The 20,831-nt window shown below is 46.6% G+C and overlaps 1 protein-coding gene across 1 annotated transcript in view; it reads left to right on the forward strand.

The window, feature by feature from the left end:
- Positions 1–20,831, forward strand: part of LOC310783378 (GDNF family receptor alpha-2-like) — a 57,476-nt gene that overhangs the window by 19,084 nt on the left and 17,561 nt on the right. Inside the window, exon 4 of the mRNA XM_083644227.1 lies at positions 7,334–7,712. Within this exon, the coding sequence (XP_083500353.1) occupies positions 7,334–7,712 (379 nt within the window). The remainder of the gene's footprint in view (positions 1–7,333; positions 7,713–20,831) is intronic.

Below are 20,831 nucleotides of genomic sequence, written 5' to 3' on the forward strand. Positions count from 1 at the left end.
GGGTCAGTAATGAGAGTTGTGGTGGGAGGCTAACTTATCCGAGCGTCCTTCCCGACAGTCAGCGTTTTTCTAACAAGTTTGAATTAAACAACAGCGAATAATCCACAGAAGGTGGGCATGGCGGTGTTCGTTATTTCAATTTGTTAGTACATTTCTGCCGTCCCTTGCTGATATGGACAAGGCAGCAGCATCTGACAGCCCGCCACCCACCAGCACCACCACTACACACACACACACACACACACACACACACACACACACACACACACACACACACACACACACACACACACACACACACACACACACACACTCACACTCACACACACACACACTCACACTCACACTCACACACACACACACACACACACACACACACACACACACACACACACGTCTTGAAGCATCGTTTCAACACCATGCATTGCTGCCACTCGTTATTGGCTGTTGAAGGAGCTAACAGCATGCTGCATATTAAGGCTGAAGGACCACTGAAGATGCTCGAGCTTTGAATTCCAAAGAGAGCGTGTGTGAACGTCGGCAGGCAGATGCTCGTAAACAGCTCAAGTATTGAGAAATGTGTTTACGAAGATGTGGTCTCGCTTGGCCAAACTATCTCCGCACTTCACCACCGGCTGGACTAGCCTGGATGGGTAAACCTCGTTCAGAGTCTTCCGGCTAATGGGCGGAAGACCCGGAACCAAAGTGCTGTGCTCCAGGAAAATATTCCGCTCAATTCTTGCGTTCCGTTCAGACGTAATGTTATGGATCCGGCAAGTTTCTTCAGCACTTCTTTGAATACTTTGTCTGGTATGTCCATGCTTCTTATTTCTTCTCTAAGTCGTAGCGACTGGCGAGGTTAGGCTGCCTACTGCTGAATTTCTATGGGGGAACGAAAAAACTGCGGACCACCGGAAGATGGGGCGGGTCTTCTTCTGGTGACGCGAGGTTAGGCTGGACAGAGTCTGGCTCAACCTACTCATTCTGGTATAGGGGGGAAACAACGCTCTGCCGTCTTTGCATCTCTTTAAGCCAATCACAATCGCCTTGGGCGGCGCTAAGCCCAGCGACGGTGTCCTTGCGAAATAGTGGAGTGGAGGAACTTGTTTTGGTGGAACCAAATTGCTAAATCCCCGCAAAAAGAAAACGCTGCATAGTGTAGAACCATAAAAACGTATGTCGAGCATGTCAAACTCGCCATTTTCAGTGTGCAGGTCGCTAGCTTGCAGGTTGTTGTTGTTTCACGTATCGTCTCGAAATTGTTTGAAAACCTACCAAAATACCGGAAGCGGAAGAGGATTCCCTTTCCGTTCTGTCTGAAATGGAGGGCACCAATGACAGAGCTTATCAGAGGCTAAACCCACGCCACTAGCCTACTTCTGTTGAGTCAGACTAACAAGGATGTAATATTCCTTTGGACACCCCCCCAAACACACCCACTTCTCACATACAAACATTGACTTCCCTCCCCGTGCTTCTGCCTCCCTCTGCCTCTCTCTCGTGTCCTCATGCCATTTCATTATATTCCACCGCTAATTTGGCACTCAGGGCCAGGGTTAAAACTCAGTGGAACCTGTGGAAGCAAATGTCTCCTGAGCTCCACACTCTCCCTCTGATGACGTCAGGCACATCTTCCAACATGTTACGTCCGGCTTAGGGAGATGATGTTTCCGATCCAGCGTGGCCTCTCCCTCGCCCGGCCCCCTGGACACCACGCTGACACACAGTACAAAGCTAATGACTGATGAGCCCTTTGACACGGAAATGCTTGACATGCTCCTTAGGGTCCGGACTAAAGACTTGCCTAACAAGCTCTCGCACACTCACCCAGGGCTGTATTAAATCCAAACTTTGGCACCTTTCCTAATTACTGAGAACATACCCGGAGCCAAGAAGCTCTTCCTAACCTGGGCTGAACTCCCCTCCGCAGCGCAGCGTCCCTGGAGGATGGGATGATATATGAAATGCAGAATTTAAATAAGGCTGAGAGAGAGCAATTACTGTGGAAGGAAGATCCCTTGCTCTTAGGGGGGGGACCCACCAAAATCCAGATGCAGTGTACGTGAATGGTTTCTCCACTCCCTCCCGGTCGTACGTGTAGCCTCCTCTCTCTCTCTCTCTCTCTGCCTCACTCAATTTCTTTCTCCATCCATTGTGCCTCTTCTCTCCCTCTCTCTCATTTTCTCTCTCAGTCTGTTTCTTTCTCCTTTGTCTCTTCTCTCTATTTCTTTGCTCTTTCTCTCTCTGTGTGCTATATACGTGGAATGAGTAGTAGATGGTTATTTTCACAATATTGCTATCGCCAGGGTCTAATTTATGGCACTTGTGGAGTATGAACCCTATTAAAAGTCTATTTACAGTCTGAATCAAACAGCGGGAATCACCAAAAATAATGACTGTAGTACGCTAACTGCTGTTGACATCGACATCTTTTACACAGCTACATCTTCCACGCACAAAGTAGTTGTGAGTAAACACGGATATATCTTGAATTTGAATCAGCGTCCAGAGGCAGCTATGGGCGGGATTTAGGTGTGATGACAGCGAGAAGCGAGCCCGTGATAGACGGTGACAGACAGCTGGTTCACCTGCCAGGTATTTTTTGAACGCACCTGCCCTTTTCAAAACGGTTTGCAAAGACGCAGTCCCACATGTTTCTGGGTAACAAATTCTCTGGCAGCGTCGGGTTAGCACTACATGCATATACACCAAAAACACATTTCCCCTCATAGACACAGCGCAAATTGTATACTGACAACAGGGCTGGGCAATATTGATATTATATCAATATCATAATATGAGACTAGATATCGTCTTACATTTCGGATACCATTATATTGTGATGTGGCATACAGTAAGTGTTGTCTTTCAGCCCATCCGTGTTCGTCTTTTCCTGGTTTTAACGGCGCATTATTTAGTAAAGTCATGTAATTTTCTTAGCAGACTATTCTAGCTGTTGTATTATTTGCCTTTACCTTACCCATTTAGTCATTATATCCACATTACTTATTAAAAAGATTTAAACCGGACGGACAAACTCCGTCTTTATTTTGTCACAAACACCATTGCACGCACACATGTGCACGGCAGCCAGTACAGACACACACACACACACACACACACATATGCTTTTGGAGGCGCCGTGAAATTTGTCCTCCACGTTTGACCCGTCCTGGCTCGTCCTCTTCCATGGTCAGGCCTGGGCAGTCTGCAGCTGCAGTGAAGCGCCCGGGGACCAACTTCTTCCAACTGCCGCTGGTCAGTGGTCAGATGACAATCTTCTGCATTTCATTCTTCTTGGTGGGGGGTTATATATAGAGGAACCCCAGGGAGCACGGGGAGAACATGCAAACTTGAATGTGTGGATGATGATTATTTATCAAAGATCATTGTGTAAATATTTTGTGAGCGCACCAATAGTCATCCTTACAATATTGTCTCAATATCAATGATCGATAGGTATTTGGTCAAAACTATCGTGCTATTTGATTTTGTCCATATCACCCAGCCTGAGCAGCTGTATATTTTAAAACAGGGAAGGTCTTTCAATTGTATTTTGATCACAGTCTTGTTTTAATAAGAGTGCTTGTGACATTTCCCATGTGGCTTTGACTTTCACTGAACATTTAGCCCAGTTGGTTGAGAATACTGAGATATATTACCGGGCTTTTGCAGTGATGGCGCCGACACTGTGAGAATACTGAGATATATTACCGGGCTTTTGCAGTGATGGCGCCGACACTGTGGAATAAGCTCCCTTTGAACATCAAGTCTGCCAACACCTTACAGACTTTTAAGGCCTTGCTTAAAACCCACCTTTTCGCTCTAGATGATCACCGAGTTACTTTGCTGTTGTGTTGTGTGTCTGAGGTGTACTGATGTTCTCTGTCTGTCCGTCTGCCTGGTTCCCTGTCTCCATTGTCCTGTCTATTAATTAATTATCATTTTTTTCCCGGACCGATGTAAAAGTTGGCTGGGGGGGGGGGGGGGCAATATAATATCATATCATATCATATCATATATATTGTGTATCGCTAATCAGCTAAAAATACCGAAATATAATTTTTGATTCATATCGCCCAGCCCTAACTGACAGACATTAATATCTATTGTTTTCTCCGAGCTGTAATGGGATCGTCGTTGACTAATCCTACACTTTAATGGCGCCGATTGTTCTCTGTCGACCGCCATCCATCCATCCATCCATCCATCCACTCACACGGTCAATTCCTCAATCACTCATTAATGCACAGTGCAGCAGACAGCAGATAGGTAAATAGATATGTGGGACTATTGTGATGCTGAGAGCTGTTGATTGCACTGCCGATGGCCCGGGTTAATTATTCTGAGCAAGAGTGGCACGTGTTTCCTGAACGAGGCTGGGTTAATTGAAAGCTCTCCAGCATGTCTGTGTAAGTGGCTGTCCAATCTGTTAGTCTGTGTCCGCTCATTTCATCTCTCTATCTGTCAGGATCAGCTGCTGTAATCAACTGCTCCAGCCTTCTCCCCCCCCCCCCCCCCTTAAAGCTTTTTCCATTTTTGTGTGTCGCTTATCGTTGGCTTATCGGCCTCTTCCTCCTCACATTATAGCCGAGTGTGTTTGCTGAAAACCTTCATCGTAATGCACTTGGAAAATCAATTATCAGTCTGTAACACAATACTGCACGTTTCCCCTCCCGTCTCCTCCACCTCCTCCGGCTTGTGTGCGAGTACGTCAGAGCCATCAGCAGGGCTTTGTGTCTTATGTTCGCCCTCAGGACATCTTTTTAGGTTTGAGCACTGAATTCAATCTTGGGCTCCCCAATCAGAGGTAGTAAAAGAAAAGAAAAAACACACACGTCTGTAGCTGCAGCCGCAGAAGCAGCTTCAGCCCCTGCTTGGTCAGATAAATCTTGGTAGCTCTCATCCTCCTCCTATTTTCTTTTCATCCCGGACCCCCCAGTGGCCCACATTAGAGCCTGCAGATGGCCAGGGGAGATTTAGGAGCTGCAATCCATCAATGTTATGTAGCTGGGCCCGCTGGACAGCCGTCCCGCTAACCTCCCCTCCAGCTGGACCGTACTGGCCCCCCTTCAGGCCCCGCTGGCCCACTTGAGTCAAACTTTGGCCCTGGCTCAGCCTCTTCCTGCCCGAGGACAAACTCCGCCTCTTGTTTTGATTCTCATTCTAATCACAGATCAACCGAGCCGGATTGTTCTCTCCCCCTCCACAGGGTCGGCTAATTGTCTCGTATCCTGCGCGTGCCGTGGGCTGGTTTTTGGAAGTGGTTTGTGCACAGGAAATGGGGTTTTTGAGCAACATTTTGTTTGTCTTTTCAGTCTCTTGCACTAACCAGACTCTGTGTGAGTATGTTATGTTGTTAGACATCTGTTGGAGAATGTTAATCCTCTCCCCTCTGAGAGAGCAGGATAAACAAGGTGGCATCTTAAGGGTTCGTTTGAAGATCCTATGATGTTTGTTGTTGTTGTTTTTTATTAACAGACATAAAAAAAAAAACTTAATGCTGGTATTATTTGTATAGAGCAGGCAAGTGCTCCCTGGTGGGTGACAAATACTGACACAGACACAGATACAATTTTGAACACCTGTGCGGGCGCCGAACACTCTGGCAGTTTATCTGAGCACCTGCTACATTCAACCTTGATACATCCAAAATAATAGCCTTGGTTAACAAGAAAGCCAGATTAACTGCGTTATCTTTCGTCTGTGATGAAATCCCGATTCTCCACTTCTGCTGGTTTCTCCGTGGCGGCGACTTTTTGTTTCATCCGACGTGATCTGAAAGTGCAAAATCATCTATTTTGGGGGGGTTTGTTTATTTTCTCGCCCGCTGCGATGTGATGTGTCTGTTCTATGTAGCCCCATTTCTAGGATTGATAATGTGCACCGCTTGGAAACAATACGGCGTTTCCTGGCACACCCCTCTAAAATAAATGGTCCTCTTCCTGCTCCGGGCCGTCTGATAGACACAGAGTGAGATTGGTTCTGTTGAATAAGAGATGAATCTCTCTGGGTGTCGCCATGCTGCCACGACCTCTGAAATATCATTATCTACAGGGGAGGGAGGTTAACCTGTCTAATATAGCCTGAATACAAGAGAGGGGTGCCACGAGTGAACGCGATGCTGTTTTATTACGGGTGTATCTCAGAAACAGGTGTGAATTCTCACCGCAGCCCCGGTGCTGTGCACGCAGTATCTCACAGAAAACCCTAAACACACCTAATGACATAATCTGTTTTCCACAAATATGATGTGCAGCCCGAGGGGTAATTGCAATGTTTCAGTTTGTGATTACACGGGAAGGGGAGGGGGAGGGAAACTTAATCATGTACTTGAACCATCCAATAGCAGGCTCAACACAGCATGTATTGCAGCACAGAGTCTTTGCCGAGTCCTTGAGCTGCAGCACGTATGAGAGGATGTTACAGTATTTAGTGTTGTTTCCCACTGCCTAGTCTTCTCGTCAATACACTTCAAGACGTGACATTCACACCATGTCGATATTCCACGAAGGACTAATGTCCGCTCTGCACTTTTTCCATTAGGCTAATTAAATTCGTTTACTTCATCATACTTGCAAAAATTGGAAACATCAAAATAAATCAAGTTCATATTCAGGGTAACCTCAAATTCAATATGATAAACAGCAACTTGATAATGCACTAATATTACGATCATCACATCCTACAAATGAAAATACCTGCAAATAAATAGTGTATTTAAGCATCCAATTTGGAATCATAGCTTAATTCATTCATATTTCACTCAAGGTCTGGGACGGACTGAATCAATAATTCGGTTAGAATGGATATGGGCAAGTTGCGGGCGTCTCTCCACTGGCTTTGTGTTGGTTGCAGAAACAGAGAAGAATACATGATACCCGAAAGCCTCCTTCAGTGGACACGTGTAACATTTGCAAATGTGACTGTGTATTGCTGCTTTGTTTGGAGCCAAGCTCACACACGCTAAACCGGATCAAATTCACGATGTTGAATCATGGGCTCAATGGATTTTTATCCATCTGGCATGATTGCATTTGATCCAGGTTGTGTTTGATCAGGTATTATCAGCCGCAACAGACAGTCCAAATGTGTCTGTATGAATTCAAAACATCCCTATGTGGAAATATTAATAGAAAACAATGAAATCCACAAGTCTACTGTATTTCAAGTGTATTTGTCATGACAGTGCGGTACATGAAATATGACATTTCAGTAGATTGCCAAGTGTATTTCAAACCACAAGGCTTGAACTACCATTCCCTTGAAGTTGAGTTCTTAGTATTTTGGTCACTGAGTTCCTTCCCTCCCTTCCCTGTAATCCTCTGCTCAGGAATGCACACGGTGGCCCCGAAAGGCTTCCAGTGTCCCGACACCGGCAAGAACTGCAACCCCTGCCTGGACGCGGCCAAAGCCTGCAACCTCAACAGCACCTGCAAGAAGCAGCGCTCCGCCTACATCGCCACCTGCAGCAAGGGGGACCCCAACAAGGGCGAGGCCTGCAACCGGAAGCGTTGCCACAAGGCCCTGAGGCAGTTCCTGGACCGCGTGCCCACCGAGTACAGCCACCGCCTGCTCTTCTGCCCCTGCCAGCACGAGGGCTGCTCCGAGCGACGCAGGCAGACCATCGTGCCCGACTGCTCCTTCAAGGAGAAGGTCAAACCCAACTGTCTGGAGCTGAGGAGGCTCTGCCGACAGGACCCCCTCTGCAGGTGGGCCCGGGGCGCGGCGGGCGGGGACACGGGGGAGGGAATGAGCTCAAGTGTGTGCAGATATTAATTTGTCTGCATATGTAAGTGATATAAACGGGTGTGTGTGTGTGTGTGTGTGTGTGTGTGTGTGTGTGTGTGTGTGTGTGTGTCAGTGTGTGTGTGTGTGTGTGTGTGTGTGTGTGTGAGTGTGCGTGCATGCGTGCGTGCGTGCGTGTGTGTGCGTGTGCGTGTGCGTGTGTGTGTGTTTGTTTTTTTGCATGGCTGGACAGATTTACCGGATGAGCCCCCGCCAAACACATCTGAAGATTCATTATCATCTTCTTATATTCAAAAAAGGAACATTTAATCCGTGCGTTAGAGTGAGTTCCCGTTTGACTGCAATTTCCTCCCTCCCATGGCATTCTAAAGTTTTCTATTTCTCGGCTGTAACTTTGCCAGCAAAGTAATTAGACTTTCGGGGAAGCCGCGGCTATTAGGCGCAGGATGAAGACGTGAGGCTAAGTTGAAGGGACAACGCTCAATTAAGCTGAACACAACATTAGTGGATCACTTTGGCTGCGCGGGGGCCCTCTATTGGATTCAAGCGTCCGGATTCAATTCACACCTACCCAGCCGTGACTTGTTTCCTTGTGTTAGTGCTGCTGAGAGCAGGTGAAACACTATCAGCCCAATCGGCTGTCGAGATCTTTTCCACCCGCCCAAACGATGCGCCGTATCTGGCTATCAATTATAGGCTATGCGTCCAAATGACTGAGGGAGATATGTTCCGCCTTCATTAGTCTAATAGCTTAAAAAATGTGCGACGGGACATTTGAATAATTTGAAGTGTTTAAAAGCTCATTTATGAGCCTAATGGAGTTCGACTGAGGGTTAGACTGTTGAAGACCCCCCCTGCTAAAAATAACAACCAATACAAGAATACAATACTTTATAGTCCCTTAAAGGAACATTTGTTTTCACAGCTTTGCAGGCCCCACGTAAATACATAAAGTATATACTGTGCATGTAACAACATAACATTCAGCGTTCAGTTTGTTCAGTGCCTCGATAGCAGAGAAAGCTCTTTTTAAAAGGGTCCAATTTCCAGGTCAGAGAGCTGTACCTGCGACCTGGTGGGAGGAGTCAGGACAGGTCAGAGAGCTGTACCTGTGACCTGGTGGGAGGAGTGAGGACAGGTCAGAGAGCTGTACCTGTGACCTGGTGGGAGGAGTGAGGAGAGTGGATTGAGGGCCTTTGTGGGGTCATGCATTGTGGTGAGTGCCCTGTGTCTTAGGGCTCTGCAGTTGAGGTCTGAGAGGTTTTGGGTGGGGAGTCCATTGATTTCTGAGGCGTTATGTGTGAGTGGATGAGTTTGTTCTTGTTTGTAGCAGTTAGCATGTTGAAGAAACAGGGTGAGCAGCAGTTGAGTAAGATGGGCTGGATGATGCCTTTGTGCAGTAGTGACAGAAAGGGAGGTGTGGCAGAAAGTCTTTGCTGGCTGCGTTTATGGGTGTCAGTGGTGTGTTGATTAAAACTGGGTTTATTGTCCTGAGCGTGTCAGAGAAATTTTAAAGGTGCCATTTTATACTATTTTTAGCTCATGGGTCTCATGGGTCTTTAAAACAAGGTTATGAATTCTGTTACAAAAAAAATCCAGCCTCTGTGGGACTACTCTAACCGCGCTCTGTCTCTCCCCTCATTAACTATGTACTGCTTTGAGGGGGCGGGACCTCTGACCTCTGCCAGTTTAGCAGTTTCATTATTGATGCATGTGGGCGGGGTTATGGACTGTAGTGTGAACTGGGGTTTGTGATGACCATTTCTTTTGTGTTGGTAACATTTAGCTGAAGATGGAGCTCTGGTAGGTTATTGTCAGTGAGGAGGAGTGCAAGTATGGGTGTGCCCTCAGTGTATTTGAAGTATGTGGTGATGGGTGAGGGGCTAGTGCAGTCGTTGGTGTGTAGAGTGTGTACAGGAAGGGGCTCAGCACATAGCCATATAGGGCTCTGTTGTTGTTGGTGATGATGGTGGAAGATCTCATGTACCCACTCTGACGGCTTGTGGTCTGTTGTCTGCTGTGAATCCAGTGGATGAGGAGTGGAGATACATTGAGGTGGTGGAGTCTCCTGATCACCTGGGGCCAAATGTATAAAACTCTGTGTATATTTAGGTGTAGGAATCTGTGTAAGCCCAAAAAAGCTCAAAATAAAATGTCACCAAAATTCACACTTACATTATCCTTTTTTGCCACACCACACCAGTCGGACTCAGAAGACTGCGTGCACTACAGAATTGTGAGAGATGTGTACCGGTCCGGTATGCACATTCTCACAGTCCGTGGATTTTTATAAATTCTGCAACCTGTGTGGAAAGTGGTGCAGCACACTTTTTTGTGTACACATGGTTTATAAGATTTGGCCCCTGGTGGTGCTGGATGGTATTGAAAGCAGAACTGAAGTCAACTACCTCAGGCATGAATCTGGAAGACCTGGATGTTAGCATGTTCGTGTAAAGGTCAATGGGGTTGTTGTACTGGGGTTTTGGTTAAATGCGTGAAATAAGGTTTGTTCTTAACAAAAGTTTATGAAACAGCAGTTTGTGTTGAGCAAGATAATCTTCACAAATGAGGACCACTTTTGATTTTCGAAGCGTAAATGTGTTTTTTTAACACGACTTTTAGAAAACTCAAAAGTCATAAAAGTGGTCCTCATTTGTGAAGATTACAGTATCTTACTGAACACAAACTTTGCTGTTTCATAAACTTTTGTTAACCACAGATCTTATTTCATCCATTTAACCCAAATTCCCATACAAAAATCCCATTGAACTTTACACGTAAGAACCAGGAAGTGCAGGGACCTCTGGGTAAGCCTACAAAAATATGTCATCCCTTCGGTACTCAGTACTATAGAGTCTAGTATACGGGGGAAGTTGCATGATGCTTCCAGGTGCTGGATGAGGGAATGAAGGAGACACAGCCTCCTCAGTCCCTCTGTTGGTCCGGTAGGAAAACTGGTTGGGTCCAGATGTGGTCTGACAGCTGGATGGATTGTCCAAATGTGACTCATACAGTATTTCAATTACGCTCAGCAATCATTGACTCACCCAATTGAGTGGAACTACATACTTGGTGGGGGACATGTTTACTATTTGCAAGTATTAAAGTTTGGCCTTGGTAATGTTGTTCTTAATTAATCTGCTTGTGGTTTTGATTGAAACCCAGTCCTGTCACTGAAAAACACAAGGCCTTGTGTTTTTCCCTCAGGCTGTGCCTGATATGGGTCATGATCTAACGTTTGGAGCTTGGATATTTCCTAAAAGATTGAACAGGTATGGTGGTTGTGATAAGGGGGGACAATTATTTAGTCTGTGATTACAGAAACCGTCTCATTCAAACTGGCAGTGAAAATGTCCCAATCGGTCAGGGCAGTGACTCAGACTCCACCACCATCACACATTTAGCATGACGGATGTCTTTGTGTTGAAGAGATCAGACATTTTGAGAGGATTATAGGGGGCCTCCTTAATCTAATCTGGTGTGGACACTTCCTCGTTGTCCTCGTTTTCTTGGTCGGATTTCATGCCGGATGGTTTGACATTACAGAGAGTGGAAGATCGTAGTTGAAATAGCTCTGTCCAGGTAGTGATTTTCCCTCTTCCTAGGATGGATGTGGATGGCAGTTGCAAAGGATGGGTTGGGTTTAGGCATGAGTGATGATTGGATAGGGGTAAGGGTAAAAACATCAGGGTAAGCCAATCAGAGGCAGAGTAGGGCAGATCGGTCCGCATCCATCCGAGAAAAGAAAAGAATCGCATCCAGGTGCACAGTGTTGCCGCAAGGCCGCAGCACTCGACAGTCACCAATGATTATGAGAAGGGAAAACTTTTGACTACTTTTCCATTTCCAAAGTGACAGATGATTAGGCAGCTCATACAATCCAGTGACAGCCAGCGGCGGCTTCTCACACTGTTTGTTTGTGCGTCGACTACCCCAAGTGGCTGTCTAACCACCGTCGTTGCTCCACCCGTCAGTGCACAGTCTCTCTCTCTCTTTTTGTTTTCCACTCGCTTTGTATTACTCACAGCAAAGTATCAGCCTATAGACTATAGACATGGCAGATGATAGCCCCCTACTGGTTCATGATTACTTTGTGCGGAAATCAGCCACTGATTTACTCGGTAGAATCCTTTCAGTTATTTGGAATGTTTCCTTCATTCTGACACGTTTTAACTTTCGGAAATGATTCAGTTAGTTTATTGTGGCGGACATGAGCAGTAAATCACAGAGAAGTACTCGAATCCCATTTCAAATGTATCAATACATTTCTGCTGCAGCAAAAAGTGATGCTATGCTGTGCTGCAGAATGAATAGTAGGCAATGATGACTAAACTAACTCTGAGAACATTTTGTACCCGGGTGTGTTACAGAGCTATTGTAATCCTCTCTCTTGGATATCTAGTGAGAAAATGATTTGTTTTCCATTTCCTCTGAAAGCCTTTCTTCAGTCCACCTGTATACTCGGAGAGTAAGAATGATTTACAGTCAGAAAAATTCGAGTTGCACTTCCTGTGATTACTCTCCTTTTAAGCACAGGTATTGAGAGGCAAACATGGCTTCCTTCCATGTGCTGTTTGTATGTGTCTTTGCTCAGCAGGAGAGATTACTCTATCTAGCCAATGCACAACAATTCCCTTTGCCCAGTTTCTCTGCACTTCACATCTCTCCTGTTTCAGTAGAGGCCTTCCAGGCTGCGGCAGTAATGGTGGAAACCCAATTCGTCCCCGCCGACACTAAATCCACACGTCGTTGCGTTACTAAAGTCTATCGCCACCTCCTCCGATTTATGATTGTCTTGATAATTACCCGCTCGCCTGCTTTGTCTAATCTGTTTTCAGGCCGAGTTGCTTTCTCTGACCTTTAAGCCCTCAGGTGTCTGCTGCGCCCCTCCTTATTGAGACGTATGAAATAGGACGTTCAAGCTCGTTATCTTTAGCTGCGCTCTGCCCCCTGGAGGTCAACACCTCAACGTGAGAACACACACTCACACAGCACGGACACACACTTTTAGAGGCACGCGCGTTGATACACAAACATATTGTCATTCAGCAACCACACACACGCGCGCCCGCGCAATCCGCTGTGAGCTTGAACGTGACCATTACAATTCACTGCATGAGTGCCACGTTCTCCCGCAGTGAATAAGTGCTGCCATGCAAGAGAATGTCACAGATTCAATTACACTGAGATGACATTGGTCAGCGCTGGGCTGACAGTGTTCTCTGATTGGTGATTTTATCCCGCCTTGAGGTATCCACAGTAATGGACTCCCTAAAAAAAAGGCACCCGGATTGAGGTGGTTTTGTAGGACGTATCAGTGCAGCTCAGTGATGCTCTGAGTGCACGTTCATGAGTTTCACATGATGGAGGGTGAGTTATGTTAGTTCCTACCAATAATGTAGGTTACTACTCTTACTTTGCACTATCCAGAGGGTGCCCGGTCAGTGCAGTCAGTAGATTCTCTGCCCACCAACACAAAGGTCACAGGTTCGCGCCCCATGTTGCCATAATGCTTGGTCAGGCGTCCTACAGGCACATGTGGCTTTATCTGCGGGTGGAAAGCTGGATTAAGGGTATGTGCTGGTTAATTTACCTAATATTAACATCAGTTTCAGACTAAAAAACATAAAGTGTGGGCAGGTGTATAAAACCAGGGTATTCGTTACTCTTGTTTGTTGCTTCTATTTTTTGCGCAGCAAGCAAATTTGAATTTAAAACACATTTATTATCCTAATGAAGCCAAAGCCCAGAGGTGAATGTTTGTTTACCTCCATGTGGAACTCAACTGTACAAAACCCAGAAACAACAACCTTCTCAGAAGCACAACTCTGAAGCACGAGCCCACAGCCCAGAAAGTACCTCTGGCTCCGTCCTCCCCTGCCGGAGAGATGTTGATAAAAGCAGAAGATCATTGAACGACAGGCCTGTCTCCCGTGGGGGCGCCTGTCTGACTCCAAACAGGCGCTGCGCGGCCAGCCCAAGCCCATTTCATTTTAACACCAGGGAGGGATGGAGGGACAGAGAGAGAGAGGGATGGAGGTAGGATGAGAGGGAGGGAGGGAGGGAGGGGTGGATGGAAGAGGAGAGATAATGAGACAGAGAGAGAGAAGGTGGAGAGGGAGGGAAAGTTGTGGGATCGATCCGGGCCGTAAAGCTACTGCACAGCAGGTTGGGGGTCAGTGCTGTGGTCACAGAGCTATGGATCTCTGCAGCAGGCTCTGCTGGCCATTTCAACCAGCAGCTTAGCTCCCCGTAGCTCCCCCGCAACACACTCTTGATGAATACCAGGTCACGGCTCCAAACACGGCCAAGTCCAAATGGATTAAAAAATGTATACTTACCTATTTTATAATTTAGTTTAGAATTTGAAAAGGCGGCAGCTCCTTGCCTTGCGCTCTGAAAATGTCTTCAAATACTTTCTTTTTGGAGTTTTTGCGTGAGCGTGTTGGGTGCCAGATTGGCTGGGGTTTTGCACCTTTAGAGGCTGTTCAAATTGTTCCAGGTGGAGCCCAGAACTCAATCAAACACAGATTAAATATTTGAAAGGATTTCAAATATAGAATTTTGGCTTGGGTTTATGTGGCATATTGCAGGAGAGAGGAGTTCATTCTCTCCAGGGTCTCTATGGAGGAATTAGCTGACATACCGCAGCCCACTCAGAGACCTGGGGACCATCGTTGGACACAGAACAAGCGAGTCGTACAAAAAAGAAAGAAAAAAAAAGATTTCGCACTCTTGGGTGGACTTCCTCTGTGGTTATTATTTTATTACTTCCTGTAACCCTGCACAAACAGACATAACAGACATCTCTCCCTGTTATTGTTCTGCTATTGTCCTTTCTTCTCCCATTCTCAGCCCTCTGCTACCACTGTCCTACTGATGCATCCATCGCTTATTCAGTTGGGAGTGCTGAGTCCACAGGGTGACGATAGGCTATATTTGGATGTGCTGTGGTGGGCTGTGTAGTGTGTGTGTGTGTGTGTGTGTGTGTGTGTGTGTGTGTGTGTGTGTGTGTGCGCGTGCGTGCATGCTTGCGTGCGTGCGTGCGTGCTTGCATGTGTGTGTACTTGTGTGTGCGAATGTATGTATGCCAACAGAGTCCGGAGTTAGTCCCTGTCCATTCCCTGGTCAATCTGCTCTGCGCTGGTCGGGTGAAAGCCAACCTAAAGACTATTGAGTCGTATGTGTGTACCTATTGATTGTCTGGGGGATCGATGCAACACTTCTATCTTTGATTTATACCCCCTGGTCTCCAGGCTCACTGGGTGCTCTTTGATTGAGTTTTCAAAGTGGGGAGCTGAGAGACAATCGATCACTGTACAGGTAACTTGACCCAGTTTGGGGGATATACCAGGCCTTCTGCTTACAGAAAACTCCTCACCCTACTGCTCCCTCTCTCTCTCTCTCTCTCTCTCTCTCTCTCTCTCACACACACACACACACACACACACACACACACACACACACACACACTGCCCTAAATCAACAGCCTGCTCTGCTGTATCTGACAACTCAAGTCTCCACTGAGGGGGAACAGTGTAGGGAGGATGACTGGCCCAGATGGCATTACGCTGTGGCTTCTGAAGACAAAGCTGAAAGAAATGAGGATGCTATTGCACTTTTATCATCACTCTCTTTCTGTCCCTCACACGCACAAACACACACACACACACGCACATGCACGAGCGTGCACGCACACACAGACACACGCATACACCCATGCAGGCGCTCACGCCCACAAACACACACACACACACACACTCACGCACGCACGCCCACATGCAGACAGGCACGCACACACACACACACACACATACATACTGTACACACCGATACATCAAATGTCTCTTAGCCTTATAAGTGTGTGCCAATGGTACCTGGACTGTGTGTTCCCATCTCCCCCGTTACAATACCAGCTATCAAAGTTAAGTGTCTTTTCTGAGAGTGTAAAGCGCTGGTTTTGCAAGCAAAGCATGTGTCAATTGGTGACCTTTTCCCCGTACATAGTACAGTTTGCTGCAGTACGCCGCTTTAATCAGGCCTCGAGTACCGTTAGAGACTTGCTCAGCTTGCTGGCTTCACATGAGAGCACCGAACAGGGAAAGTGGTATAGAGAGTGGAGAGAGAGAGAGAGAGAGAGAGAGAGAGAGAGAGAGAGAGAGAGAGAGAGAGAGAGAGAGAGAGAGAGAGAGCCAGCAAGTAAGAAGGAGGTAGCAATTGGAAAAGAGGAATTGTGCATTTAATTGCAATACATGGATTAGCATATATTAGGGGTGTAACGGTACGTACCTCGGTTTTGAAGTCACGGTTCGGTTCATTTTTCAGTACAGTAAGGGAAAAAATTGCAAAACAAAAAATGACTCATTGTTTATTGTGAACTATTGTAACCATCAATATTTTTTAATTTTTTTTATGAACACTTTTTATGTAGCAGTCACTGGTGGCTAAGCTGGGGTTCCAGTCAGTCTCAGTCTGACCAAATCAAATTTTTAGTGTACAGCTAGCAAAACCCAAAGGAACTGATAGAGGTACCAACCCCCTTAATATGTCAGTGTGGGAACTCAGATTTATTTATATCTTTTATTAAAAAAAAAAAAAAAAAAAACGATACAGCTGCACCGTTCGGTACAGTTTTGTTACGAATACAGTACAGTATGGTACGGTACAAATACGCGTACATTTGTTTACACCCCTAGTATATATGCATTTACCTCCCTAACTGTAACCTCATAGGGAACATGGTATGATGGAAAGCTACAGCCATTACCGGCCGAGGCCCGGATCGCCTGCCCCGCCTTCACAATCTCCTCTCCCTATCGTAGCGCATCTATTATTAATGCTAACATTATCAATAGGACTTCAAACTTATCTCCAGGACGTGTGCAATGTTGAATGTGGCAGTTAGCGTCCACTCATTCTTCTTCTCCATCATCCTGTCTGGTCCTCGATGTCTGTCTCTCTGAACTTCTCCCTGCACTTCAGGACGGTAGCGATATTACGAGAGAATTGTTTGTTTTGTGATGAATAGCCGTTTAATTACTGGTAATAACCGTTCTGCCGTGTCCCGTTAACTCACTTTGTGGTGTTTCGGGGACCGTTCATCCGTTTGTTTGACGTGCACACTTTGGACTGGGGAAGGCTGTTTGCTTTTGTTCACAGAGTATTTAGGGAGTTCAGATAACCTTGAATAATCTACTCACCCTTACCAAATAGACAGTAGTGGGTCGTGTGTGTGGCACGCTTGATTTAGCATTCATTCCAGTGACCTCACATTCAAGACGTCAAACAAAGCGTGGTGTCGAGGCAGAGGGAGACGGAGAGAAGGTGAGAGAAACAATGAATTTGCCACCGATTCTCTGGTCACCGAACACGGGAAGTTACTGTAATCATGTGTGAGGAAGTGTTTCCAAAAAAAGAATACGTTTAAAGCTATAATCCATAAGATTTTCATGTAAATAAATGTCTGTTAAGTCACTATCTTTCTATCTGATAGTGAGTTAACACAATGGTGATTGAGCCTATGGCCCATTGATGGAAGACTTTGCATTTTCAGTATTGCAGCATTTATGAACTTGGTGTCTGTGGTGACACAGGGTGGGCGGAGCTAACGCAATAGACTCACTCTGTAGGTTACTGTAGGTTCCCTGACAACTCTTGTGTGAAGTAGGATAACAAGATACTTTTTCCCCGTCTCTGCTAGCATTACGGGTGGTTACTATGGCCGAACAAACTGACGGACGTCACACAATAACACTGTTTGGATCTCACCTGCAATTACCAGTCATCGCCATAGGTGTCACCCAAGAGAACAAAACTGAAATCTTATGGATTATAACTTTAATGAAACCGAAGTATATGTTCAGATTGTTACTTTGTTACTTTGAATTTGGTGCTTATAATAATGCAGGGGAGGTTGTGCCACCACTTTCTTTGTTGGTTTCAATCCTTGCTGAGTGACGGGGTAAAGGTTGTGTGACGAGATGGCTAAGCTAAACTTTTGAGTGAAAGCCATCTGCCCACCATGGCCTTTCAGAGTATTGACCGGGAATCCCATCGCGGGGCCAATAAGGCAGGCCTCTGTCCAGGCACACTGAAGGGAAAATAGCCTTGAGCGTGAATTGTGGACACCGTCAACAATAGTCTCTGAGCAGAGCTGCGGAGGCGCTGTTGTCTCAGGGTCAACAGCAGAAAGCTGTGTGGCAAAAAACAGACAGCATGGCAGACCAAATTAAAAGAATTTCCAGTGTCCTTCAGTGAAAATGAAAAAGATTGGTCTGATGGGTTTTTCTACGCCCTTTTAACCAAAATGTACTTATAGCAATCAACTTGCAAGGTCAGTGCTGCACTGTTAGACTTTTCATAATAAGTGTTCTGACGTAACGAGCTGTGCTGCACAGTGCTGAAAACGGTGTGTCAAAAGAAGAGAAATACCGCTATCGTAAAATCTCGCTGTTGTCAAGCCCCTTTGTTTGCTTTGACATTTAACACCAATTAAGTGACAAAAGGACACGCAAGGCCGTTCGGTGCTATTGATTGAGCCAGGGTCAAATTCCCTCGCTGTGAGTTTGCATACGAGCACTTGGGGGGGATGCAATGACAATCAGTGTACATGCATATGACAATGCAAGCAGAACGTTGATGTGGAGATGGGAGGAGGGGGTGTGAGGAGAAGCAGGTAGGGAGGGTGACGTGATGATGAGGTCAGAGGAGCCGAGCACAAAAGGAGATGAAGAGAGACGTAGAGGGCAGAGGAGAGAGAAGGAGAGGAGGCGAGAGAAGATCTTCTGTTTGTCTCATCGCTTCATAACAGCTATTATGTTGCCAGCTATTGTCTCATGGTTATTGTTCTTCTGGTTATTATGCTTTCTGTAGATGAGTGAGCGATACGGCTTCTGACGCCACTCTGAAGATTCAGGGAAGCGATAAGAACGAGCTGCAATCATTTCAAATTTACCAGAAATGATCATAACTCATTTGCGGATCGAGCGCAGAGGGGAAGTGTCTAAACGAGATAGGATCCTCGCTTTAGATAAGACAGTTGTTTTTTAATGTAGAAGAGGGGAAGCTGTTAGAGAGCTTTGTAGTCTGATAACTGCCGTGCTGTTTTTCCTGCTGCCTCATCTCCTTCATCAAGAACGGGCCCTCCAAGACAGACACTCATCTGATCTGAGTCACATTGTTTGTCACCGGCATCGAGCGATAGGAATACGAATCTATATAAGAAGCCATTAGTTTTCTATTAGTGCCAAGCTGGACGGACAGGCACTCAGCACTCAGCCCAATCACTGTGTTTAAAGTGTCAGGCCGGCTGAACGCAAGCTCCCTCTGTGGGGGCTCCCCTGCCACTTCCCCGGGGGCTGAGTGGCTGAAAATGACCATAAACCTCCGTTGAGCTGGACAGCCTGTAATTTCAGCAGCGAGCGGCGCGGCGCGGCGCCCAGGTATAATGGAAAGCGTGGAAGCCGTGAAATGTACAGCGTGTCGGCGTTGGAACACCATTGTCCGAACACTCAGGGCGCCTCTCTAAACTTTAAATGACTGTTTTTAAGTCGTCAGTCTGACAGAGCTCCGCGTCTAAAAAGAGAAACGCGGTCAGGTGGTTCAGTTTCCCTGCTCCTTGCCGTTCCTACAGAAACGTGGCGTTCGCACTCTTTGTTAGCATGAAAGAGCCATTGCCCATAGGAGGTTGCATAATGGAAACGGTTTCTAACAAGGTTGCTTTGTAGCGGTACAATAGAGTTGTTCTCTCCGGCGCCCTCTGTCTGTTATATCCTTTTATCATGCCACGGTGTGATTGTGGGTACAAGCCTTCTTTCACTCTGACCAGGAATGGATGAGAGCGGGCTTTGAACAAGGACGACAGGTGTAGAGAGGGATAGATTTGTGTGTGTGTGTGTGTGGACGTGATGTGTGTGTGTACTTGAACATGCTCGGACGTGTTCTCATTGTCAATGAGTATTTTCTATCTATTGTGTGTGCATCTCTGTGTGTGTCCGTGCGCGTGTGATTCTGTATAAGCCCATGCGGCTATGGTGGGCGAGCATGCGTCCGGTTTTGTGAAGCGAGGCTTTAGATGTGATGTTAGCAGCATGTCACGTCGAGAGGCTCTCCGGGTGATTTGATCGGATGGAGATGGAGTTGGAGTAATGAACTGAGTCTGAGTGGGGTTTGCTGCTGCTGCTGCTGGAGGCCCAAGCCATACTGGATGCATCTCTGCTTGTGACGAGGGACAGAACCAGACAGAGAGAGGGAGGGAGGGAGGGAGAGAGAGGAGTTGTTCCCTCATCACCCCCTCTTCCCCCCCAGCCAAATCCGCTTGCCTCTGCGCTCCTCATTCGGAGACTGGGGGACGCAGCATAATAATCAGCACATCGGCCTTCAACTCAGCGCTACACAAGGACACTAACCGTGATACATGGCGTTCGGGTAGTGCAGTGGTAGATTCCCTGCTTACCAACACGAGGGTCGCAGGTTCGAGCCCCCGTGTTACCTCCGGCTTGGTCGGGCGTCCATACAGGCACAATTGGCCGTGTATGCAGGTGGGACGCCACATTAAGGGTATGCGTCCTGGCCACTGCACTGCACTCCTCTGGTCGGTTGGGGTGCCTGTTGGAGGGGGGAGGGGAACTGGGGGGAATGGCGTGTCCCTCCCACGCGCCATGTCCTGCCGGTGAAACTCCTCGCTGTCAGGTGAAAAGAAGCGGCTGGCAACTGCACATGTATCAATTGGGGAGAAAAGCGGGGGAGGAAAAAAAAACTTGATAAAGTAAAGTGATAGAATCGCTGTTTGCAGATAATGCAGGTGGAGAGTCAGTATCATCACAATTCATCTCAACTGAACCAATTACTTCAGAATTTTATGAAGCCGGCACAAAATGTTGAATAAGTGATCAAGTAACTGCACTGTAGAATGTATAATAAGTAATCTATCTCGCTGCAATGCATATTTAAAGTCAAGGCAATATGTAAATTCCTGTGACATTAACATTCCACTAGTTTAGGCTACTGGGGCATGTGGTGTGTGCATGCACGGTCAGCACTTCATTGTTTTTCAATATGTAGCATATCTTACGCAGTGCTTG

Source organism: Poromitra crassiceps (assembly GCF_964638095.1).
Source record: "Poromitra crassiceps genome assembly, chromosome: 10".
NCBI lineage: Eukaryota > Metazoa > Chordata > Actinopteri > Beryciformes > Melamphaidae > Poromitra > Poromitra crassiceps.